Genomic DNA, 27,583 nt, shown 5'->3' with positions numbered 1-27,583 from the left:
TTAAAGGAAAGTATGATAACAATGCTATACCAATGGACAATGTCAGTAAAGAGGTAAAAATTTTAAAAAGAACCAAAGAGAAATCCTAATTTGAAAGTATAACTGAAATGAAAAAATGACCATAGGAGCTCAACAGTAGATTTAAGCTGAAAGAAGAATCAGTGAATTTGAAGATAGGTCAATTGAGATTATTAATTTCTGAAGAAAAGAAAGAAAAATTGAAGAAAATTGAAAAGAATCTCCAAATCTATGGAATACCTCCAAACCTATGGAATACCAACATGCACAATGGGAGTTCCAGAAGGAGAAGAAAAAAGGGCAGAACGAATGTTTGAAAAATAATGTCTGAAAACTTCTCAAATGTGATTCTACACACCCTAGAAGATCAAGGAACTCCAAGTAGGATAAATTCAAAGTGTCCACACTAAGACACATCAGTGTCAAAAGCCAAAGAAAAAGATAATTGCAAAACCAGTAAGAGAAAAATGACCCATTACATACAGGGGACCCTCAGTGAAAGTAATGGCTCACTTATCAGAAACCATGAGGCCAGAAAGCAGTGGTATGACATATTCAGGGCACCTGGGTGACACAGTTGGCTGTGTCCAACTCTTGGTTCAGCTCAGGTCATGATCTCCAGGTCATGAGATCGAGCCCTGCGTTGGGCTCTGTGCTCAGTGCAAGTCAGCTTAAGATTCTCTTTTTCCTTATGCCTCTGCCCTTCCCCTCCACACTCTCTCTCTCTAAGATAAATAATCTTAAAAAAAAAAAAAAGACTATTGATCAAGATGTCTATATCAGCAAAACTATGCTTCAAAAATGAAGAAGACTGATGTCACCAAAAATGGAAGAGTAGGCAGCTCCAAATGCCCATCCCTCCAGAGAAACATTGAAAACAAAAGTAGAAACTGTTAGAACCCACTTTGTCAGATTTCTGGGAAATAGAAGTTTACAACACACAAGCAAATGAAGAATCAAGGAAAAGGAAACTTGAAAAACAATAAAAAAGCTTAATGATATTTTTATTTGCTCTTGCCCTACCCTTACCCTAGCTCATGGAAGTCTTGAAGATGGCAGCCCACGCTCTTAGTATGGGACCCTGGTCCCTGGCTTCAGAGGGAATAAAGCAGTCCTTATTCACAAAGAATTGTGTCTCTCTGTTCTAACTTGTCCAAGGGCTACCTGAAGCACCTGTCTTTGTTATATCTAACTTGGAAATCACCATGGGCAGAAAAGTGGTGGGCATTCCTAGAAAACATAAGGTGAATGGACAACCTGTAGCCATCTGGGGGAAAAGATTATGGTTGAGGGGTACAACAGAGCACCAAAAACCCAAGGAAAAAGATTCTTTGGAAAAGCAGTGTATTCACAGTTGCCCATGTATACTGAGGAATTAAGAAAGCCATATGCATGCCTAAGGCAGGAAACATGCTCTGAAAAGGCCCAAGAAGATCCCAAGATTTTGGTTTTGGCTGATCTCTAGGCTCAGTGAGGGCCAGTGAGGGTGAGAAGTGAAGGCTGAGGCCTGACTAAGCATTGAAGGAATATTCCAGCATAAAGCCCATCTGTAAAGACTGCAAAAGGATTTTTTTCCTTTGTCTTGAGTGGTTTTTCCTTTCACTTTTCCCTCCCTCTTTTGGCTCCAAGTATTCAAGGAAATCACTGCCAAAGACTAGCTGAACACAAACTAAAGAACAGATACTTCAGGGCGCCTGGGTGGCTCAGTTGTTAAGCGTCTGCCTTCGGCTCAGGTCATGATCCCAGGGTCCTGGGATCGAATCCCACATCAGGCTCCCTGCTCGGCAGGAAGCCTGCTTCTCCCTCTCCTACTCCCCCTGCTTGTGTTCCTGCTCTCGCGCTCTCTCTCTCTGTCAAATAAATAAATAAAATCTTTAAAAAAAAAAAAAAGAACAGATACTTCAGAAACTACACGTGAGAAAAAAATACACTTTACAAAAGTTTAGAAAAGTCTAAATAAATAGTTACAGCTTATGGCAAGCAACAAATACAAACTCCAAGGAGTGGGAAGAATCTAATTTCCAGAGAGCTACGTTTTAACATTTTAAATGTCCAGATTTAAAATTACAAATGATGCAAGAAAGACCCCTAGAAAGTATGGCCCAGTCATAGAAAAAAAATTAACAGAAATTGTCCCTAAGAAAGCACTGACTTTGCTTTTACTAGATGAAGACTTTAAATCAACAGTCTTAAATATGCTCAGAGCTAAAAAAAAAAAACAACCCCAACAAAACAAAACAAAACAAAAACAAAAACTAAGGACAAAGAACTAAAGGAAACAAGGAGAACAAGTCTCAAAACCTAGACTGTATCAATAAACAGACAAAATTATAAAACAGTACCAAACAGAAATTCTGGAACTGAGAAGTACAATATCTGAACAAAACAAAACAAAACAACTCACTAGATGGTTTTAATAACAGATCTGAGCAGGCACAAGAATAAGCAAATCTGAAGACGGGTCAACTTAAATTCCCCATTCTGAGAAGAACAAAAAAAGAATAAAGAAAAATGAACAGAGCCTAAGCAGCTTGTGGGTACCAACATATGCATAATGGGAATCCAAGAAAGAGAGAGAGAAAGCATGGGAACAAAAGAATATATAAAGAATTAACGGCCAACTGGTCAATTATACCTCAATACAAATAGAAAAAACTGAACACAAAAAGAACCACACACACAAAATTATTAAGGGCTGAAAACTCCCCAAACTTGATAAAAGACATGAATCTACACATTTAGAAGTTCAACAGGCTCCAAGAAGGATAAAGGCAAAGAGACCCATACTGAGACACATTATAATCAAATTTACAAAAGCCAGACAGAGAGAGAATCTTGAAAGCAGCAAGAGAGATGCAACTCCTCATGTAGAGGGATCCTACATCATCCTTCTACAACAGATTTCTATCAGAAACTATGGAGGCCAGAAGGGACAGCAATGACATTTCTCAAGTGCTAAAAGGAAAAAAAAAACAAAACCAAAACCAAAAACTACGTACCAAGAACTCTACATCCGGGAACACTATTCTTTAAAAATGAAGGAGAAATTAAGACATTTCCAGAAAAATAAAAATTGAGGGAGTTCATTGCTAGAAGACTTGCTTTACAAGAGAAATGCAAAAAGGAATCCTTCAAGCTAAAATGAAAGGACACTAGACAGTAACTCAAAGCCATATGAAGGAATAACTCAGAAAAGGTAACTAAAGGTATAAAAGTAAGTTATTATTGTATTTTTTGACTTGTAATTCCTCTTTTTATTTCCTACATAATTTAAAAGACAAACATATAAAAATAATAATAAATCCATGTCAATGGGCAAGTAAGAATATAATTATATATAAGAATGTAATTTGTGATAATAACATACAGGGGAGTGGAGCTATGGAAGAGCAAAGTTTTGTATGCCATTGAAGCTGAGTTTGTATTCAAAGTAGATTGTTATAAATTTGGGATATTAGTTGAAATCCACCTGGTAACCAGTAAAAAAAAAAAATTAATATACATAAAATAAGAAGGGAATCATGATAGTACACTATTAAAGTATCAAACATATAGGAAGGCAAGTAATGGAGGAGATGAAGAACAAAAGAGGTATAAGACAAACAACATAAATCTCACACTGGCAGAAATAGGCCATTCCTTTTCAGTAATCACTTTAAACATAAATGAAGTAAACTCTCCAATCAAAATGCAGAGATTGGCAGAATGGACTAAAACATGATCCAACTATATACTGTCTACAAAAGATTCACTTTTGATTCAAAGATGCAAACAGATTGAAAATAAAAGGATGAAAAAAGATTTTCCACACAAACATCCATTCCACACCACGAGAGAGCTGGAATGGATGAAATAAACTTTAGGACAAAAACTCTTACAAGAGACAAAGAAGGATATTTTAAACTGGAATAAAGAGTCAATCTATCAAGAAGATATAATAATTATAAACATATATGTACCTTGCAGCAGAGCCACAAAATACAGGAAGCAAAAATCAACATAACAAAATAGAGAAACTGACAATTCTACAATACAGTTGAGGACTGCAATATCCTACTTTTGATAATGTATCGAACTAGACAGAAGACCAATAAAGAAATACATGACTTGAACAAATGTAAGACAAATCTAGAATACTCTGCTCAACGACATCAGAGTACACATTCTTCTCAAGTGTACATGAAACATTCTTCAGGATAGATCACAGGTTAGGCCACAAAACAAATCTCAATACATTTTAAAAGACTGAAGTCATACAAATATCTTCTCCAACTACAACAGCATGCAGTTAGAAATCAGTAACAGAAGAAAAAACACAGATGAATGAAAACAAAAACACAACATGCTAATACAACGTATGGGGATTCAGTGAAAACAGTGCTCAGATGGAGATTTATAGCAGTAAAAACCTATATTAAAAAAGAAAGAACGGGGCGCCTGGGTGGCTCAGTCGTTAAGCGTCTGCCTTCGGCTCAGGTCCTGATCCCAGGGTCCTGGGATCGAGTCCCGCATCGGGCTCCCTGCTCCGCAGGAAGCCTGCTTCTCCCTCTCCCACTCCCCCTGCTTGTGTTCCCTCTCTCGCGCTCTCTCTCTCTCTGTCAAATAAATAAAATCTTTAAAAAAAAAAAAAATCTTAAATAAAAAAAAAAAAAAAGAAAGATCGGGGAGCCTGAGTGGCTCAGTCCATTAAGCATTTGCCTTTGGGTCAGGTCATGATCCCAGGGTCCTGGGATCAAGCCCTATATCTGGCTCCCTGATCAGCTGTGGGTCTGCTTCTCCCTCTCCCTCTGGCCCTCAACCCCCCTGCCCCACCCCCGCTTGTGCTCTCTCTCACTCACTGTCTCTCTCTCTCAAATAAATAAAATCTTTAAAAAAAAAAAAGAACAAAGATCTCACATCAATAACTTTTAAATCAGTAACTTTATACCTTAAGGAACTGGAAAAAGAAGGGCAAACTAAACCAGTGCTAGCAGAAAGAAGGAAAAAATAAGAGAAGAGAGTAGATAGATGAAATAGAAAATAGACAACAGAGAGCATCAGTGAAACCAAAAGTTGGTTCTCTGAAAAGACCAACAAAACTGTCCTTTAGCTAGGATGACAAAGGAAAAAAGAGAAGAGGAAGCCTTTTGACTGTACCCAATTGAGATGACCAGTTAAGCACCTTTAAAGATCATTATGATAGGTATCTTCTAAATAAACCTATAAACTTGATGGCGTCTGGACTGTGAAAGGAGGCCTGAGGACAGTTTCCAGGGGTAACAGACAAAGTCTGGGGCAGGAGTAGGAAGACCTGTATTATAGCCCTACTACTGGTGACCAACCAGCTGCGTGTCCCTGGTCAAGTCATTTAACTTTCTGGGTATTCCCCTCCCAATCTATAAAATTGGATGGAGGGCAGAGCTGGATTATATGTTAAGGATTCTTCCAGATGTAAGATTACTATGATCTTATATAAGGAAATTAACACTTAAAATGGTTGCCCAATTTACTCAAAGCTTTTAAATCAGTGTATGGACTAATTTTAATCTAATAGAACAAAGTCTAGGACATGCTCTCACCTAGCATGTGATAGGCTCACAAGAAGAACACACTTCATGTAATTTAATTTATACTAACTGTAACCTCTACCATCTTATAAATAACATTAATGTAGAACCAAATCCTGGTCTCTTTTAGGAAGTGACCAAAACAGCTACAAACAAAATGGCCCCCATCCCATGTAAGCAGTATACCCACCTTTCACTTTCATTGTTGCCCAGGAATGTTCCAAACTGTGAGGCATATGCATGCTCAAAGAGCATGATGAGGAAATTCTCATTAAATTCAAAAGAACAAGGAAACTGACGAAGTATCTGCCACACACAGTCCAAGAAGAGAAGAAATACAGGTGACTCCCACTTCTGCTTACTATTACAATAGGCTGACTGTGCACAGCGCTGTTGGAATGGGTGGCCAGCCTAAGACAGAAGATGGAAATGTGACAGTCACAGCCTAGTGAGAGCACATTTATAGCACATTCCATTAACATTATTTCACACAGTTGCAACAAAACTCTTATTAAATGGAACATCATATAATTTGGATGGCTGCTATTTAGATTAATGATTTCTTGGTTTAAAACAATTTTCAGCAGCTGAGGAAAAAAACACAACTTCCAAATATTTAACAAGGCTGTGCAGTTAAGGCATAACCATAAGAACTGCAATTATCCTTGGTGAACTTAAAGTAAAATTTTCTAGGTCTCTATAATTTGTAGCAAAGTCAAAGAATATAAGGTCTTTAGGTACCAAACAAAAGACAGCTATCACCTTTTATCTCTCCAAAGCGGTACAGATTATTGTAAACTACATAAGCCTCACCACTAAATGGAAATAAATATGGAGCTCTCACACACAGATTTTATAAGGTCACTCCTGATATTAAATTTTTAATTACATATGGAAAAGAGTTATTATCATGAAGAAATCTTTATGAATACTTTTATATTAGAGATAAAATTGTCCCTAGTTCCCCTCTTCTCTTGAAAAGAACTGGAAGAGTCTGACCCCTACTGACTAAAGGAAATTTAAGAATCATTTGGATCTCTGGCCCACCCAGAAACTGATTACTGACCTTATCCCAAATCACACCCTTTAGGTATTTCACACACTTGCTTTACCTTTAGGTCCTTATACTACCTCATCTGACAAAGAAAATGCTATGAACATTTTCCAGTGGCTAATGGTATTTTGATACCCATTAATATGGTGATATTTAAGTAAGTAAATCACATTCATTTATTTGTTTGCTATACATTATGAGGAATGTTTCTGAAGAGATTTTTACCAAATATTTGAGATGGTGTGACTTGAACAGAGCTACACGTTAGTCATCAGGCAGGGTAGATAGACATGGCATACATAACAGCATTAACACATAATAAATCTGAATTTTAACTAGAAGGGCCAGAAATGATTTTTCTCCAGAGATAATTCTACTTTCAAAATATATCTAAACGTTTTTCTTAATCACAATTATTTACTAAGTTACACAGTGTATATACATTTATAAGTTAACCTCTGACTTGGGAGGATTTCAATCTATTTTATGAGGCCTTTATTTCAGTTGTCATTCAGCATATGTAATAACACTGTATTATGTCCTAGGGATAAAAGAGAAATTGGGCATGGTTCCCTGACCTCAAAGGAGTCACTTTATTTGGGTCTGGTTTAGGGAACAAGGCATGAAGACAATGGATCGATTTTTAGCTGTGAAGAAGGTTAAGGTCCCAAAGACTTCACGAGAGTAGCGACATGTAGCTGTATCTTAAAGCATGAGAAGGATTTCACCTGGTGGGGCAAGAGGAGAGAGTGGAGCCCGACAAGCAAAAGGCAGAAAGTGCTAAAGCACATGCCTTATAATTACAAGTCCTCACACCCCCTTCCTGCCTTGTTTATGTTTTTTATCTCTAGACTGTTTTACATTCTTTGTTATTTCCCCTGTAGGTAACAAAGTACAATTAGTGAGAGTTTGTTGAGGGAATGAAATGCCAAATGAGCAAAATAAGGAAAGAGAGGCACAAAAATTGAGAGGCAGTAAAGATTATAAATGTGTACTGAGAGGAAGAGAGATTAACTGCTCCCAGAAAAGTAAACATACAATTTAAGCAGTTTAATCAATCAAAATTTCATACATTCTCTCCACTCCTGCAAACTGGGATCACATCAATTATTAGCAGTTCCTGTGCACACCAAGCAGCTTTTCTCACCTGTAGCCACTCTCTTTCTATCAGGGCCTCAAAACCACGGATGGTCCTGCTTCTTGGTTCCAAGATGATCTGGGCCAGGGAGGTAACCTGAAGTGTGGAATCAGTTCCTTCTGTTCCATGGATCAATATGGATGCCCCTTCCCTGATAGAAAAATCCAGAGTACAAATGGGATACTCCCAACACGGTCAATCAACTCTGTTAATAACAAACATTTATTGAGTACAGTATTTCCAACTCTTGCATTCTGCTCTGTCCAGTAGGGTTTAGAGTTGAAATAAGGCACATGAAGAGAGCTTCTCTTAGGAAAGAAAAACTATGGGTTCCAAATTTCACATGGCAAGAACCTCTTTAAGTTATAACAACCTTCACAAAACATTTTAGTTGAATTTTTTCTCCTTTAACAAAACCCAAAAGCAGTCCTTATCACCACAATAGGTGCTTATGTTTTCTGCCTTAATAGTTGATTAAAGCCCTTCTCATCAAACCTAGAAACATACACTTGAAGTTATTTTTCTGTATCTCTCTGACCTTGATTCTACCTTTTCACCATCAGCTGACTATAACGACGCCTTCATAAACTGTAATGTAATGGATCTAGGAAACAAGACCTGAACCACACTTTCAGAAACATGAAAACAAGAAGAAACATTTATTTTATTTTTTTAAGATTTTATTTACCTATTTGACAGAGAGAGACACAGCGAGAGAGAGAACACAAGCAGGGTGAGTGGGAGAGGGAGCTGGCCTCCTGCAGAGTGGAGAGCCCGATGCGGGGCTTGATCCCAGGACGCTGGGATCACGATCTGAGCTGAAGGCAGACGCCTATCAACTGAACCACCCAGACGCCCCAAGAAGAAACATTTAAAAAAAACCAAACAAACAAATAAAAAAAACAAGCATAAAACTGTCAATCTAGAAAGTCAGTGGCAATGATATTACTATACCATGATACTTAGAAGGAGTCTGGGACCCCATTATTCTAAAGACAGTAGAAGAAAACACCAAAAACTAAATTAAGTACATTTCCCATACCCTTCTTCCAACTCTCATATTGAAATGACAGTGAAGAAAATATTAAGAAAAAGGAAAATAACCTCACCACTTTCCCATAAGAATTTCAAGTTTGGTTATTGCTATTAATTCTTGTACTTATATCCTTTATGTAGCTATAACAAAAGGTAATTGCTTATTATTTCCACTTTTATTATGAACATTTTCCCATGTTTCCATATCACCTTTAGAAGTATTGTATTAATGGTTATATAATATTCTTAGGTGATCAACTAAAATTTACTTAAATGTCTTAGGAGTTATTTAGGTCATTGTTAATTTTTGTTACACTGTACTTAGCTTTTTGTCTTCTGTGGAATTATTTGAGAGTTCTTAATTTGAAAATAAGACTCTCTGTCATTCACCTAAGGTTAGGTTAACAGCCTCATTCTTAGGATGAAATCTTGTGACTAGGTAGCAGGGTATGAGCAAGTATTTTAAGGCTTCTGATGTATACATTGAATCGCTATATCTTAGTTATCTGTGGTATATTTTCAATTTAACTCAATTCATTCAAGGTCTAGTCTTACATTTTGAGCAATTAATTACAAAGGCAGATTTTTATGGAGGTATAAGTAATAAGCCAGTATATATCAGAAAAGGGAGCCCAAACATGGCAGAATAAACCAAAACCTTCAACTCTTAAGAGAATGTGGAAGTCCCTGTTTGTTTCCGGTGGCCAGCTGAGACTAAACAAAGGTGGAGTTAAATACTGTTCTGCACCTCGGTTTGCCTTGACCTGCAGCATCCCATTATTATGGCTGCAAACTCAGACAACATGGTGATAAGTGTTCATTGTCATTTACAGTTCATAAGAAACCAGAAGCCTCTGTATTCACCATGCAAGGGGAAATCTTTTTAACTTAGGTTAAAAAGAAACGAAACCCTTCAAATTAATGTCTCATTATTCCGTAATATTGATTTCTCTGCCTCAGAACTTCTTCTTTAACTCCCATATCCCGTAAAGCCTAAGACAAAAAACAGTGACAGCCTGAGAATCCCAACGCCAAAATCTCTACCCATTACTGGTTTTGTCATTAACTCACCACATAATCTTAAGCAACCTGTTCTATGATCAATTTCTCACTAACCATAAAAACATTACATGTGTATTTCCTTAGTTTGGAAGCATCAATAAAACAAATTACAGTCTCAAGGAAAAGTGCCATCCAACTATGTGGTGGCGATTCTTATACCTACCTATTGTTTCAGAGGAATCCCCTTCTTAAAAAGGGCATTCAAAGCTTCTGCAACAACTTATACCAATCCTTCTGCCTCTGTGTTCAAGTCTTCTGCCTCAAGTCTCAAGGATTAGCAACCTTCAACTGAGTGAATAAACTAAAATCACTCATATACTTCACATCACTGCCCTCAGGTTTGCTCAACTTGAGATCCTGATATAACTACACATATCAAGTAGTTTGTTAATAAGATAGCTGAGAAATTAGAAAGAATCATTTTACTGTGTAACAGAATTACATGTTCCTTTTCACCGATATTTCAAAAGTAAGAAGGCAGGTTGGGCCCTCTGAGAGCAAATAAGAAAACTTCTTTTCATTCTTTTTCATGGTTTAAGAAAAGGAAAATTGGTAGATTCACAATTCAAGGATTTTATAGAAAAAAAATAGTTCCTTTAGTACTTAAAAAAAAAGTTGTATCATTGAAGATGTGTGTATATATGTGGTTCATTAATCATCAATAAAATACCAGACTCTATACACATAGTTCATCGATAACTGAATGGCAATGACTATCTTATGTAGTAATTTATACAATGATCTGAACATAAGGTATAGACCAGGCGCAAACTTTCACGCAATATATAAACGTAGTCTGGATAAGAGCAAAGTCTAGTTAGCAGTACGTGTCCCATTCTGGAACACTGAAATACACTTTACCTGTCGATACACTGAGCTGCTAGACAAGCAGTTGTAAGAATCTCTTTGATGTGTGTCAGCCAGTTCGAAGCCTCCAATCTACCGAGCCATCGGTCCATGTTATGTGTTTGGTCATTACAAGCTTCCACGAGTTTGATTAAGCTCTCCTGAAGAATGTGATACCTTTAAAAAACAAGAAAAAGTAAAAAAGAAAATAGAAAATACAATGATGAAGGAGAAACCAAACCAAAACCCCAACCTCTACTATATCCAAGAGGCAAAGTAGCTCAAAATAGTATAAAAATATTTACCTTGCTATACAATAACTTGACCATTAAACCCTGAAAAACTAATATTTAAACATGGTTGCAAGGAAGCTTAACACGCCTGTCATGGTAAATCATTCCTCAGATGAACAGATTAAACCAGTTCACGCAGCTGAATTTCCTGACTAGGGAACTGGACAGAACACTGCATTTTGTGACAAGTCACGAGGCCACACCACTGACATCTGCCATCCTGTTCCCACAGATCCAACACTAGACACCCGGTACCTTCAGCAGGGATGGCCAAGGCCAGCTCAGACCCCATTGTTTTATTAGCTCCAACCCCCACCCACCCATTCCAGAAGCCCTGATAAACCTCTAACTGCAAACATAAACAAAAGATATTGGTGGAGGAAATACGATGTGAGAATAGGTGGGTGTGGGGGAAAGGAAGTCTCTAGTCAGAATTCTGACTTAGAAAAATATACTTATCTGTAGCATATCTGTTCACTAAGTGTGGTGACCAGTGATCTACTAACAGAGAAATAGACCTTGCGGTGATGAAATTGCAGAGTTCACTTAGAGAAAGCATGCTTTTGGGCAAGTCCAAGATTAAGTTTCCCCCTCATCTTATAAAACATGACAGGATATCCAGCCAATTTCTGACTTTAAGTTAATGGGTAGGTTCGTTTGAGAACTTGTGATCTTTGAACAGCTAAGGGCTCACTCACTCTAATTCGCTCCTAATAAGAGTCCATTACTGTCTCCAGAGTCTTTTACCTCTCAATGGACTTATGAATCCGCCTCCACTGGGGATAATGAGCTTCTTGTTCAAAGCCGCCGCCTTTGGCTCTAGCTTGCTGAGCTACATTTAAAGATCGGGTGTCAATGATGTAGCCTCGTTTTCCTGCCCTGAGGGTAGCATTTATCAGCTTTTCATCTTCTTTGCACCTTCTCCCATTTGTGCCAGTGAGTGGCTGACCACTTCGCATGATTACCTAGAAGCACAATGCAGTTTAAAATTGAAGAATAGCTGCTTTGAAAGTTTCTGAAGACAGAAATGAATTACCTAGATTGAGTATCTCAAAAACAATTGTGTGACACTTTGAAATGAATTTGATCCTGAAACAAAGAAACAGCTCTATATATTTGCAATAATTAATAACTGTAAAACAAAAATAAGCCCTGCACTGTAACAGTTTTTCTTCCTAATATCTCAAAATATTTCCACATAATACATTATAATTGCTAAAGAGATCAAACATTACAATTCATTTAGTCAGTAAATTGTTTACTGGACACAGCCTTGTAATACAAGAATAATGGCCTATGTGCCGGTAAACTTCTGTTTCAACTACATAAACAGGGTTGGCAGGTTTTATCAAGAATTATAGGGATGACTGGGTGGTTCAATCGGTTAAGCGTCTGCCTTTGGCTCAGGTCATGATAGTCCTGGGATCGAGTCCCGCATCAGGTTCCTTGCTCATTGGGGAGCCTGCTTCTCCCTCTGCTTGTGCTCTCTCTCTGACAAATAAATAAATAAAATCTTTAAAAGAATTGTAAAGGGCCACCTGGGTGGCTCAGTTGGTTAAGCGTCCAACTTTTGGTTTCAGCTCAGGTTATGATTTCAGGATCTTGAGACTGAGCCTCATGTCAGGCTCTGCATTCAGTGGGGAGTCTGCTTGAAATTCTCTCCCTCTGCCCCCCTCAAATAAATAAATCTTTTTAAAAAGGGAAAGAATTATAAAGCGAAAAGTCACCAATGGTAAGATAAAAAAGCTTATGTACTATTCTTCTTATGGGAATCATTTTTAGTATCTTGAAAGCTGCTTCTCTATTATTTATTCTCCTATGGCCCTCTTTCATCCTTTTCAGTATTTCAAGACCTAGAAACTTGTTTCCAAAGACCATCAACTATATATTTTGAAAGTTTGATTTTGAAACTTTTCTCAAGAAATCAGTATTATACTGATCTCTTCCCTGGTGAACAGTTTAGAGTTATTTCCATTTCATCCCATAATATACGCTGTTATATTAACTACCTTGAAATTTAACATGATGAAGAAAGGTCATCCAGAAGATGACAACAGTTAACTCCCAGTCTGTGCTAACCATGTAAATGGACACATAGTATATTTAATATTTTTTAAAATGTTTTGTAATGAACACTGATTAACAGAAATACTACTGAGCAAACAGGATAGATGACCTGATGTCAAAGTAGCAAATTTTTAGAAATCTTTTTATTCTAAATATCCGTATTTACTATCCAGGGAAAAAAGGGAAATGGAATATGACTATAACTTATGCACTAATTTACTACTGGTTTCAAAATGAGAAACAGAGTTACTGACTGAGAGAAAATAAGAGAACAGAAATGGATTTAGAAAATATTTAGGGGGCGGCTGGGTGGCTCAGTCAGTTAGGCATTCAACTCTTGATTTCGGCTCAGGTCATGATCTTAGGGTCGCAGGATCGAGCCCCACATCAGGCTCCATGCTCCTGCTTAGGATTCTCTCTCCCTCTGCTCTACCCTACCCTCACCCTCAACTCGTGCACTCTCTCTCAAAACAAAAAAAAAAAGAAAGAAAATATTTAGGAAACACACAGCAAGTGCTTGCCTATTCAAGTACTGACTCCTGTGTTTACTAAAGTTGTAACAATAACATGTGTCACTCTTCTCCATTTTGAAAATAAAAATGTCTGCTCAATTTACCTTTTACAGGGAAATTTAGTAAAGATAATTAAAATAAAGTATCTTACCACTATTTTGGTTGGAGAAATTTATTTTTCTACCTAACAGTATTATTTTAAGTGTCAAATGAACATTAGTTCCCTTTGTACTGAGTCCTGAAGATAAGCCTATCTGGCCTTTCTAATTTTGAGCAGCATCATGAAAAGAATTCAAAATCATATCCTAATCACAAAACATACTACTCCTGATTCCCTAAAGTTTAAAAGAAGGAAGTCATAGCAGGAGAGACTAATCACATCTATGAACAAGTACACAGAAAAGGGAATATTTCTAAGACAAGATCCGCAAACTAAGACTTTCACTGGATCAAGCAGCAGTACCATACACTTACTTACCATTCCATTTTTTTTATGGTAATAGCTGAGTACTGGGAAGCGTCCTCCATGTCGAAACATAGCTACCTTTCGAAGAGCTTCATCATCAATGGATCTGGGAACTATGACAATTGGCGGGTAAGAAGGGCAGACGGCAAATTCCTTATTGACATAGCTTAACCTCCATTCACTGGTCTGAAAAACACAAAATACTTCAAAGCTAAGCAAGTATCTCAATGTCACAAAATAATCTGAAAATTTTAAAAGGATCTTAGAGATCAACTTTCATACAATGAAGAAGCCATCTCTCAGGAATTTAATATAAGGATACCTAACCCATACTTGAAGGAGTTATATTCTTCAGAATCAGCTTCTTGCTATGCTAGGGATCCTCGGTTCCTAGAAAGTGTTTCCTTATATTGAGCAAAATGTGGATACTGTAACTTCCTCTATTGTTTTTACTGTGATTTCAGCACAAATGCCTATTTCACATGGCATCCTATTAGCTGACATCATCCCATTCATCTTTTTGGGTATCATTTACTTTTTTTTTTTTGGTACTCTTCAGTATAGCAACAGGAAGAGTATAATACTCTAGATAATGCTCAACCAGAACAGATGAGAATAGAGCTACTACATACATCAAATCCCTTGTTCTCTTCTGTTATTTGAAAAAAAAGGATATCTAGAAAGACTGGTAATATCTTTCTTAAAACAATAATGACTTAATACTAAAAAAAAGTTATACTTAGGAATCAATGAAATAATTTCTAACTCACTATACTAAGGACTAAAAGTATACAACATAAAATTATCCAATGACAACTTACTTCAAACATCAAAAATAAAAACCACTTGAAGACTGTAAAAAGCTTTACAGTTAAAAAAATAAAATTATGTATATGCACATTTTGATATATTCCGATAAATCAGAGCTGGCCTAACATGCTGGTCATGGGTTGCAGTACCAAGAAGATAAAATCGAAGTATGTTCAGCATACTGTAGAAAAAGAGAATTTTTTTAAAAAACCCTTTTACATGATACCATATATTTTTAAATTAAGCCATTTTCATTTTTCAGTTATTCTCTTTACCAATTTTAAAGAGAGTTTCTAAAAGATTTATTGTTTAAAAAAAGGAATTTACTGTTTCCTGCTCACCTCCATCTCATAATTCCCTTTCCCCAGAGGCAACCATTTTCAACTCTTTTAGCTTTAACTCTGGCGTTTACCTCCAAATTTCTAAATAATATGACTATACTATTAGTTCTTGAATTTCACGACCAGGCATTACTTATTTATTTCCTACTCTGGAGAATGGTATGATCGTCCACTGACCTGCAATACCACTTTCTGGCATATATTAAGTTTCCATACATAGAGGGCTCTCTATTCTGTCCCACTGGTTTATTTGTAGTAAGTCCCATAGCTTTTAGAATAGACTTGACATTTAGTAGGCTAAGTCTCCTCCTCCCTCTTTTTTTTGCTCTTCAAGAGTACCTGGGCTCCTCTCAGTCCTCTGCTTCTCTGTGCAACTTTTATCAAATTTCATGTAAAAACCCACAGCAGTTTTAACAAGACTACATTGACTCTACAGATTCATTTGAAGACAATTACATCTTTAAAATATTCAGTCTCCTTGTCCATGAGCACAGTGTCTCCTACCTTTTTAAAGCTTTCTTAATTTTTTCAATAAAGTTGTATAATTCTCTCAGTAAAAGCCTTGCATATCTTTTCTTTGATATATTCATAGAAACCTTATATTTTTGTTGCATTTTAGTTGTTTTCAAAATTGTGGTTGGTGTAGAGAAATGCTTACAATCTCAAGATTCTTTCAGCTTCCTGCGTACACAAGCATATAAGCAACAATGACAGTCTTGCTTCTTTCATTTCAATCCTTGTACTTCTTATTTTTCCTTCTTGTCTTACTGAACAAGCAAGGAGTAGTGGTTGGTGGGCATCTTGTCTCATTCTTGAACTTAAGGGAATAATATGTTTTGTATGTTTTTGTTTTGGGTGGCTTTATCAGATTTACCAGGTAGCACTTATCAGATTATGTAAATTCACTTCAAATCCAATTCTGCCAAGAGCTTTTATCAAGAATAGATGTTTAATTCTATCCTATTGGGTTTCTTTTCTATTTTAATTTTATTACACCATTTATGTAATTTGTCTTTCCTCTCTAATTTTGTGATATTCTCTTTGCCTTACTATTTAATAGCTATACTACAACACATTAAGTAAAGATTTCTTTTTTATTGTCTTGCATGGTGTTTGCTGAGACACTTTAATCTAAGAGCTTGTGACTTTCATGGATTCTGGAGAACTCTAGACCATTACCTATTTGAATAGTGCCTCTCTTCCATTTTCTCTATTATCTTCTTCCTGAACTCCCATTTAATAAATGTTGTTGGATCTCCTCCCTGTATTATCCATGCGTATCTAAATTCTCTATCATTTTTCCCATCTTCCTTGTTTCTCTGCTCTGTACTCTGAGCAATTACTTCAGATCTATATTTCGGATCATTGATTCTCTTTGTTTCTAATCAGCTACTTAACTTTACATTACGTTTTTTCTCTTCTTTTTAATCAACTTTGAGATTTTATTATTTGTATGAAAAATAAACTAGATCCATTTAGAGTGCATGATTTCCTGAGTCTTTGACAGTTGTATACACCCACGAAACCACCCCACCACAATCAAGATAACAAACATTTCAATCATCTCCCACAAAATCCCACGTGTATTTTTGTAATCTGTATCTTCCCCTCCACATCCCAAACTAGGAAGTCATTAATCTGCTTTCAGTCACTTTTGGTGTTTATCTAAAAAATCTTTGCCTAATCCAAGGTCATAAAGGTTTTCTCCTGTGTTGTCTTCAAGAAGTTTCACAGTTTTAGCTCTTATTTCATCCATATATAGGTCTACACTTATACCAATACGGTATAGCTCTTATTTCATCCAATAGGGTATTAGCTCTTATTTCATCCATGTATAGGTCTTCCTCATACCACATTCTCTTGATTATTGTAGCTTTATATTAAGTTTTAAAATCAACGCAAGTAAATCATTTATTTTTTTGAAGTTGTTTTGGCTATTCTAGTAACTTTGCATATTCACATACATTTTAGGATAGCTTTGTCAATTTAAACAAAACAGCTATTGGAATTTTGAGAGGATCTGCATTGAATCTATAAATCAATTTGGAGACAACTGTCATCTTTTTAAAAAAATTTCATTTATTTATTTGAAAGAGAGAGAGAGAGAGCACAAGCGGGGGAGAGGGGAGCGGCAGAGGAAGAGGGAGAAGCAGGCTCCCCGCTGAGCAGAGCGCAACATGGGGCTTGATCCCAGGACCCCAGGTATCATGACCTGAGCCAAAGGCAGACGCTTAACTGACTGAGCCACACAGGCACTCCAGAGACAATTGTCATCTTAATGAGAGGTCAGCAAAACAACAATCTGCAAGCCAAATCCAGCCTACTGCCCATTTTTATAAATAAAGTTTTACTGGAACATAGCACTACCAATTCATTGATGTGTTATCTATTGCTGTTTTCATGCTACAACAGCAGAGTGGTACAGTTGTAACAGAGACTGCATGACTCACAAAGCCTAAAATATTTACTTTGTTGTCCACTACATAAGTCAGCCCACTACTGATCTTTTTTTTTTTTTAAAGATTTTATTTATTTATTGGAGAGAGAGAATGAGAGAGAGCACATGAGAGGGGGGAGGGTCAGAGGGAGAAGCAGACTCCCTGCTCAGCAGGGAGCCTGATGTGGGACTCGATCCCGGGACTCCAGGATCATGACCTGAGCCGAAGGCAGTCGCTTAACCAACTGAGCCACCCAGGCGCCCAGCCCACTACTGATCTTAACCATACCGTCTTCTAATCCATGAACATGGTATATCTCTCCATTTATTTAGATATCTTTAACTTCTCTCTGCAATGTTTTGTGTTTTCCAGTGCACAGAATCTGCACTTCTTTTGTTAAATTTATTCCCAAGTGTTTTATTCATTTTCAGACTCCTTGTTGCCAATACAATTAGTTTTGGTATATTTATATCGAACAACCTTGCTAACCTTGCTTATGAGTTGTAAGTATTTTATTGATTTCTACTCTTATTTTTACTATTTCATTCTTTCCAGTTACTTTGTTCTTTTTTTCATAGCTTAAGTTGGTGATTTTGGACCTTTTCTCCTTTTTTAATCTAAGCATTCTAAAGCTGTAGGTTTCTCTTTAAACACTGCTTTAGCTGTATCCCACATATTTTGATGATGCATTTTTATTATCATTCAGTTCAAACTATTTTCTCATCTCCTTTATGATTTCATTTTTGACTCCCAGATTATTTACAAGTATTTTGTTTAATTTAGGATATTCTACTAAAAAAACTAATTACCTTAGTTTACTGATTTCTAATTTAACTTCTTTGGGCCTAGAGATTATACTTTGTATGCTTTCAATCTTTTTAATATTGAAATTTATTTAATAGCCCTGCATTCAGTCTCTCCTGGGGAACATACCATGTGCTCTTGAGTACTATATATTATACAGAAGTTGTGACTAGCATTCTATAAATATCAGTGTTGTTCAAATCTTCCATGTCTTGTTTTGTTGTTGTCTAGCTGTTGTTTTTAGCCTAGTTGTTCTATTAATTGCTGTGTTAACAATCTCATACCATGATCAAGAATTACTTATTTCTTCCTAACTTCTATCAATTTTTGTTATTAGGCACATATATATATATAGTTATATCTTCCTAAAAATTTTATTATTATGGAATGACCCTTTTTATTTGATGATATTTTGTGTCTTGAAATCTTTTTTTAAAATCCTTAATTAATGCAGCTACTTCTGTTTTTTTATCCACCGCATATTTTCCCATTTATTTATTTATTTTTCAATCTATGTCTTCATATTCAAAATGCATCTCTTGTACACAGCTTGTATTTGGATCTTGCCTTCTTTTTTTCTTTATGTCAGTCTGACGATCTTTGTCTTTCAATAGGAGTCTTTAGCTCATTGATACTAAAATAGTTGTTGATACTGCTGAAATAGAGTTTAACATTTATTTTCTGTTTATCCCTTCAGTTTTTATTCCTATTTTTTCTTTCCCACCTTCTGTCAGATTATTTAAATACTTTTTAGAATTGCATTTTAATGTACATATTAACTTTTAATTTATACCTCTTCCCATTTTTAAAAAAAGGATTGCTCTAGGACAGTGGTTCTCAACCAGGGATGATTTTGCATAGAGGTAACATCTGGCAATGTGTAGAGACAACCACAGGTTGGGGGGAGGAGAATTCTACTGGCATCTAGTGGTGTGAAAGATGCTGCCAAATATCCCACAATGCACAAGACAGATTCTCTCAACAAAGAATATAACTGTACAAGTATATTTATCCATTCAGCCACCCCACACCCAATCACCTTTAACATTATAGTTTCCATATTTAATATGTCTAAATACACTATAAACACCACAAAGGCAATGCTGTAGTCTAAATAGTCATGTATATTTTAAAGACATTAAAAAGGAAAAAAAATAGCCTGTTATATTTACCTAGGTATTTAGCATTTCCAATATTCTTCAATAATTCTAAATATTCAAGTTTCCCTCTGCTATTATTTCCCTTCAGTCTGAAAAACTTCCTTTAACATTTCTTATAGTAAAGGTCTCTTGGCAATAAATTCTTAGTTTCCTTTTATCTGAAAATGTTGTTTCACCTTCCTTCTTGAAAGATATTTTCACCACATACAAAACTCAAAGTTGGCAAGTTTTGTTCCTTTCAGCACTTTATAGTTTTCTCTTCTGGTTGCCAGGATTTCTGAGGAACAGTCCACACTCATTTGATTGTTGTCTCTGTGTATGTAATGTTTGGTTTTTACCTGGCAGCTTTCAAGATCTCTTTACTGTTGCTCTTTGACAGTTTAACTACCACGTGCCTATGCAGTGTTTTCTTCTCATTTATCCTGTCTGGGGCTTGCTGAACTTTTTGAATTTGTATCATTCCTCAAATTTGGAAAGTTTTTGAACATTATTTTTTAAAATATATTTTCTACCTTATTCTCTCTAGTCTCTGCTTCTGGTTCTCCAATTACACATATGCTAGACATTCTGATATGTTCCACAGGTCCCTGAGGCTCTGCTTATTTTACTATAACTTATCCCCTCCCCCTTCTTTCTACAAAATAATTTCTATTGCTCTAATTTCAAGTTCATTGGTTCTGTTTTCTGTCACCTCTTCTGCTTTTTAACTCCTCCAGTGAATTTTTAATTTCAGATATAATTTTCAAAAAGTTCTAAGAGTTCCATTTGGTTCTTTCTGTATTTTCTATTTCTCTGTTGGTATTTCCTATCTTTTCTTTGGTTAAAGTCCTTGTGTGATGGGTGCCTGGGTGGCTCAGTTGGTTGGGTGTCTGCCTTTGGCTCAGGTCATGATCCTAGGGTCCTGGGATTGAGCCCTGATGTTAGACTCCCTGCTCAGTGGGGAGTCTGCTTCTGCTTCTCCCTTTCACTCTGCTCCCCCTGCCCAGCCCCGCCCCACACTCCCTTGCACATGTTATCTCAAATAAATAAAATATTAAAAAAAAAAAATCCTTGTGTGATAATTTAAACATCTGAGTCACCCTGGGGTTGGTACTTGCCAACTTTTTCCTTCAGAATGGGTCACAATATCTTAGCTCAATTTTAGACTGTATCCTGGACATTGCAAATGTTATGCTGTGGAAGCTCTGCATTCCATTATACTCCTTTGAAGAGAGTTAATGTTTTTTGTTTTAGTAGGCAATTAACTTTGTTAGATTTAAATTGCAAACTCTGTTAACACCTGTGGTGCAACACAGCTCAGCTCTTGATTCTGACTGATCTCAGTCTGCTTCATGCAAGCACCACTCATGATCAGCTAGAGGTTCAAGGTTGTATACCACAAAATCAAGGTTCCCCTTCTCTAGCTCTCTGGTTGCCCCAAGACTTTCACCTGGTTCCTCCCACCAGACAGAAAGTGAGCTTTCAGTTGGAATGTTAGCGTTTCCACATTATCAATGCCACAACTATGATGACCTCAGGACAAAGCCCCCCAAATAGGAATTTCATTCTGCCATTCATTTTCTCTACACTTTGACCCCCTCCCAAATATGCTGCTTTCTGTTCAATTACCAGGGCTTTCAGGTGGTAGTTTTTTTGTGTTTTATTTATAGTTTGTCACTAATCTCTGCAGGAGATCGTCTCAGATAGGAGCTACTTAATCATAAGCAGAACCTTATCACCTTTTTTATATATAATTTCAAAAGTGGTAGATTGAGGGAGTACAGATATATTGTGTATGACTATTTCAACAAAGTACCTAAAATAATCTTTCATGATATCCTAGAATAAAAGCATGCTTAAAGTAGGAGAAACTTTAAAGATCAGTTTTGTTCAACACTTTCATTTTGTAGACATGGAAACTGAGTCCCAAAAAGTCAAGCAGCCAATAACATATCAGGGATGCAACACAAGATATCTTGATAGCTAGTTTTAGTACTGTCCTCTCAATACCACACATCTCTTTTGGACATAATAATGAAGTGGGGACTGGCTATTATAAAATTTTTCAGATGGTAAAAAAACAAAACACCTTACTCAAAGAATACTGATTAAGTGACAGAGGTGTAACCTGGCAGAGGATTTCTAATGATATAAAAAGACCTTACTACCCTTTTGCCCTGTCCTGAGTAAATACACACCTACATTCATTTACTCAACAAATATTTACCGTTTGCCTATCATGTGTTAGCAATACAGTAGGAAACAAGAATGACATGGTTCCCGCCCTTGTAAAGTTTATACCTAGCAGCTTACATTCTAGCCCAGGAAAGAGACAACAATGAATAAGAAGTTTTGCACACTGTTGACTCCCTCCTACTTGAAATTCACTCTTCCCTTGGATTTTTCCTCCATTCACCTCTTAAACGGTTCAATCCTTGGCATCCTTTTTACTTCAGATGCTTTCCTTAGGCAATCTCGGTCTCTCCTCATGGTTTCCACAGTGTATGTGCTGATTACCCTCAGTTTTTCATTTTTAACACAGACCTCTCAAATAAGCTCTAGACTATCTCTTGTAGATATTCAATGACATGTACCATACAGGCCCTTTGAATTGCCATCACCCAAACTGAACTTAACTCATTCCCTTTAAACACCTTTCTCTTTCTGTTTTTCCCATCTCAATGGTATATCCTAGATACCACTGTCTGTTTTACCTTTCACATCCAGTGAGTGGGTCACCAATGCCTTTTAATTCTACTTTATGAATCTTTCTGCACTATATCCAACCATCTTCTTTATATTATTCCAGTAGCTTCTTCAAGGAGTTTCTTAGCATTTTGCATCAGAATTGATTTTCTATAACACAAATCTAATAATGTCATTTTCCCTGTGCCTTGTGGATACTTTCGTCAGCACTTATTTCACTGTACTTGATTACTTAAATAACTGTTAGACTTTGAACAAATGGAAGGAAGGAACCATGCTTTGCTCATCTTAAATTTCCATCATCTAGTAATAGTACCTAAATACCTCAAACAAGGCATTAAAGATTTCTCATTACATCTGTGGATTACAAAATTTGCAGGAAAATACCAGAACTTCAAATATACAAATTGCTTAAATAATTAGCTAAACCAAAAAAAAAATGCCTACTAGGAAAAGTATTGACTCTAAATAAAAATTAGTAAGTAAATACAATAACAAAAACATAGGGCAGATCCCTTAGTAACACATATGAGAAGATGTATAAATTTTAGTTTATTTCATTAGTAACTTAATGCTCAAAAAAGCTAATGCACCTTTAAGCTGCCTTAAAGTCTCAGTAATAGTTCCAATCTATGCCAAGTGGTATGGGTACCATATTTTAAGAGAATAAATGACAAACTGAAGGCCCTGCTGGGAAGAGCAACCAGGACAGTGTGCGGCCCTGAGGTCATAGTTGTTAGAAAAAGTTGAAGTAAATACTGATATTTAATCTGCAGAAAAGAAAACTTAATGGGGACATAAGAGTTCCTAATTTGAAGAAGAGTTCATGGTAGAGGAATAAGATAAGTTGAATAACACAAGGTAACATCAGAAACATTGGCTCTATGTACAGGGAAACAGAGGTCAGCTCAGAATTAGAGCTGTCCCCAAATGGGACACCATTGTGTTTTTGCAAATTCTCCCACCCTAAGATTTCAAGCAGAGGCTAAACGACCACATCATGGACGTTTTTAGCACAGGGGATTTCTGCACAGAATAGGAGACTGATTTGAATGTTGACCTGTAGAATGCAGACTTAGACTGGTTCGCTTATGGCACCTAACTCCAAGATAAATCATGGGCAGGTCATTTATACAGACAGTTTTGGGTACCCAAACAAATCATCCAGACATCTCCCTTCCTGATCACCACGTGACTGCCATTTTCCACCTAGGAAATAATTCTTCTAAGGTAACCCGTTGGTGGTAGCTGATAACAGTACTGATAACAGTACTTAACTGCATAAAGTATCATGCATTTAAGAATGTTTACTATGCAGTTTTTAACGCAATAAAAACACTAAACTTAAGTGTAAATACAGGTAGTTATCCATGAACTATATAAAAATGCCCCATACAATAAGAATGTGAACTTCCTGTTCCTTTATCACTTCGCTGACATGGACATCTTTATTCTTTAAATTACATAGACTCTGGTCCCTACTTCTTGACACCCCCTCCCCCCCAAAACCAGGGCCCATTTACATAGGTGTGATGGAAGAAGAAAGAAGTAAAATTGCGAAGAATAAGAAAATCTGGTTCTAGTGACCTGGTCTTAATAACCCAAATTATAAAAACACAAAAATTATCCCACAGAAACAAATATGGTCTATGTTTCTCTACTGCTATCTTAAGCACACAGTGGGTTCAACAGACTTTTTTGGGATGGCTCAGAACCTAATTACTACATACAAAGTTGTTTCTATGGAGACGCTTTTAAAACAATCAACAATGAACTCAAAACATGTCAGGACTATCTTTATGAAGATCTTAATGTTTTACCAATGTCATTTTCAAAATTAAAAAAAGTAACATCTGGAATACACTGAAGAAAAAAGTAACATCTGAAATCCACTAGAAGAAAAATCCCTTGAGCTGAGCATTGAAAACAAACTGTGCAAATCCCTGAATGGCAGAAGCTGCAGTACTAACCGCTAACAAAATCTCTTTTAGGCATGGGTAAGCCAACAACACTTTATTAGTCATCAAAAGGAAGGGATCATTTCACAAGTAAGGTATTGGATTATTTCTTGTTACACATAGTTGTCTCAAACGTTACTCACAGCTGAAGAGTAGAGTTCAAACTCTTGCTCAGGAAGGAAAGAATGCCAGCCATCTTCTATCACTTCAAACATGGGCCGGTAAAAGAAAGGGTACATCAGAGTGATAGAGTCCAGGGTAGACAATGCCTAGGGCATAAAAAAGGAAACAGAAGAAAGATAAAGGAACATACTGCAATTTGAAACACTTTCTAACTGCCAAATTGGTATTAAACAAATACGGTCTAATAATGATGCACACCCAATATATTTTTCTCACATTGTATTTACCACTAGATACAATTATAGCTTACTGAAGCTAATTTCCATGCTTTTAGCATCTAACAAGGTACCTGGCACATAGCATACACTCAGTTAACACTTGCTGAATGAACAAAAGGACAAAAAAAGTGTGCACGCCTATTCTAGAAGAAAAATTAACTCCTTTGACACCACTTTACAAAGCCTAATATAAAGGTCCAAATATTTCTGGGAATCAGAAAACAAATGGGTTTTGGTTAGAAAGCAACTGAGCCACCCAGGCGCCCACAACCACAATTTTAAATGCAAGTAGCAGGCACTTTAGCAGGTACTAAGCATTCATATTCTGACTTGTGATCACATACTATGTCACCAGAGACAGGACTTTTCCTTTAAACACATTAATGCTGAAAGAACTGAAAACATTTCAATTCCAAAAGACAGTGGAAACTACATAGAAGTTTCATCAGACTTCCTGCTACATTTTAGAAAACTGAGCAATTGCCAGTTATTTTTCCAACAGGATTCTATTTGTGGCAGCAGATTATATTAGGGTATATGGATTCTTGATTAGAAAGAATAGCTCAACTGTTTTATATAAGAAATTCACTTATTACTCCCAAGTCATGTCAAGATGTATACAGGAGGTGGGGAAGGAACTGGATACCAGGAAAAGGCAAGAGACCAGGTTCACGATGTATATTTACTATATTATAAAACAATCAATAGAACATTCACTTCCTGAGGTCAGGGTTTCTATATATTCAGTTTCTTTTTTTTTTTTTTTTAACTTTTTTTTTTTTTTAAAGATTTTATTTATTTATTTGACAGAGAGAGACACAGCGAGAGAGGGAACACAAGCAGGGGGAGTGGGAGAGGGAGAAGCAGGCTTCCTGCTGAGCAGGGAGCCTGATGCGGGGCTCGATCCCAGGACCCTGGGATCATGACCTGAGCTGAAGGCAGACGCTTAACGACTGAGCCACCCAGGCGCCCCTATATATTCAGTTTCTAAAGTACTTTAGGTACTATATACAGCCAATTAAACAACTGATTAGTGTCAGATGTTAATGAAGCTAAATAAATGCAACCAGAAAGTGGGTAACAGGCTTTGCCCTATATTTCCTTTACCGTTATCCTTTACCGTATGCAACTTATATAACACCCACCAACCAGCTATCTCGTAAGTTGTAAAAGGGATAAGAAGAAACATGTAGACTGGTCAGTGAAAATCCAAACCCACAACTGAAAAAAAAAAAAACCAAAAACATGCTCAAATGAAATGGGTCAGTAGCATTCCACTGCCCAAACAGCAGGACAGTGTTTCAATTTAACAGCCTAGAAACCACAGTGCGTTTCTTACCCATGTTAACAAATTTGGCCAAATCAACGTTACTACATCACTTCCAAATGACAAGATATGTAGTTCAGCTCATCTTCTCATTTCCTCTAAGTAAAACTTAGCAAAGGCAGAAAGTAAACCAGTTCCATGCCATTTTTCTCAGCACAACAGTTGTTTTATTTCTCTATTCTTGTTTAAAAACCAAACAAGATCCTAATGACAGATTTTTAAACCTTTCTGCCTCCTTTTAATAGTTAAGTCAATAGCATTTGTTTTGGATACAAAGACCAGATTAGTCAAAGACCAAAGGAAAAAAAAAATCAATGTATCTATAATTATCTAGAAAATACTATAAACATAAAGTTAATTGCTGTAATTTAGTGGCAATGATTTAAAACAACGCAATTTAAAATTTGAGTGTAAACCAAAATAGTTGGTTTGAATGGGGAAGAAAATGGTGTGAGCTCCTCCATTTAAATATTAAATTATCCAAGTAAAATGTCTATTATTTGGAATCTAAGCAGATACTCAATATTGTTGATACAAATATAAAACAAACACACCCTGTCTTAAGCAAACCTGATGTATGGAAAATTCAGGCTTACTAAAGACAAACAAAAGACTATAATTATTGGTGATAATTGCTTACTTTTATAAAAGAAATAACTTTTTAGAAAAGCCTTACCATATATACATACAATGGACTATTATTGAGTTAAAAGAGAAGGAAATCCTGTCAAATGCTACAACAAGTGAGGCTGGAGGAATAAGTAACACTAAAAACTGTTATAAGTCAATAAAATCCTATTACATTCCTGTAACAATGCATCAGGGTGAGGCTTTTCCTGTCAATTTTCAATATGTGAGTCACAGAACATGACCAACTATCTACTAAAAAAACATATGAGCTATACTGAGTCAGAATATAAGGTTCTTCCTTATTACTATTTATTTTCATCAGATTTTGCTTCTGAAATATTTACCTCAATGGAACTGGCTATATTCAAACATTCTTCCATTCCAGGAATATCCAACTGAATTATTCGAAAATCTTTACATTTTATGATGATGGTACCCAGTGGTCCTACAAACCTGTAAAAAATTACAAATTATGCTTAGGAACATATATATTTCTATCTTTAAACATATGATTATTTCCAAATAATAATAAAAATAGATAAATCTTTCTTTTTCAATAAAAAAAGAATGTAATTGTAATTACCATCTATATTCAACTTTCTTCTCCCCAATTAGTCTAATTAAGGAAGAGTCAAGACTGTGTTATTAAAATGTGAGCCATAAATTACATTAAATACATATACTTAAAAATTTTCAAATTCATAAAGTAATTTGTACTAGGCCAACTCTTTTAATGAAGATTATTTGGGGCCTTACTTCATAGAGAAAAAAAAATCTGTAATTAATGTGTTAAGTGTTCATATAGCATAGGAAAATACTTCATTTCAGATTTTACTTACTTCTAAGCTTGTAGTAGTTGATTTTAAATATAAGTATCTCTTTTTCAGTCTTTAAAAACTATGAACTTACAATATCTATTCTAAATCAATGCCATATCTACTCATAAAAAAGTTTTGTATTGGTAAATTTTGTACAAATGTAATTTTACCTTA

At 36.1% G+C, this 27,583-nt stretch overlaps 1 protein-coding gene across 2 annotated transcripts in view; it reads right to left on the bottom strand.

Moving 5' to 3' along the window:
• Positions 1–27,583, bottom strand: part of MTMR9 (myotubularin related protein 9) — a 52,012-nt gene that overhangs the window by 15,645 nt on the left and 8,784 nt on the right. Inside the window, exons 2-8 of one of the 2 annotated variants that reach the window (XM_006745174.3) lie at positions 26,936–27,044; positions 24,377–24,502; positions 14,050–14,223; positions 11,740–11,957; positions 10,715–10,876; positions 7,766–7,907; positions 5,755–5,975 (exon numbers count right to left, since the gene is read on the bottom strand). In XM_006745174.3, coding sequence (XP_006745237.1) covers positions 5,755–5,975; positions 7,766–7,907; positions 10,715–10,876; positions 11,740–11,957; positions 14,050–14,223; positions 24,377–24,502; positions 26,936–27,044 — 1,152 coding nt within the window. The remainder of the gene's footprint in view (positions 1–5,754; positions 5,976–7,765; positions 7,908–10,714; positions 10,877–11,739; positions 11,958–14,049; positions 14,224–24,376; positions 24,503–26,935; positions 27,045–27,583) is intronic. The other variant, XM_081810742.1, reaches the window with a different exon arrangement.

Source organism: Leptonychotes weddellii, chromosome 2 (genome assembly GCF_054177405.1).
Source record: "Leptonychotes weddellii isolate Sample4059 chromosome 2, ASM5417740v2, whole genome shotgun sequence".
Lineage (NCBI taxonomy): Eukaryota > Metazoa > Chordata > Mammalia > Carnivora > Phocidae > Leptonychotes > Leptonychotes weddellii.
This window is presented reverse-complemented; position numbering and strand designations above follow the sequence as displayed.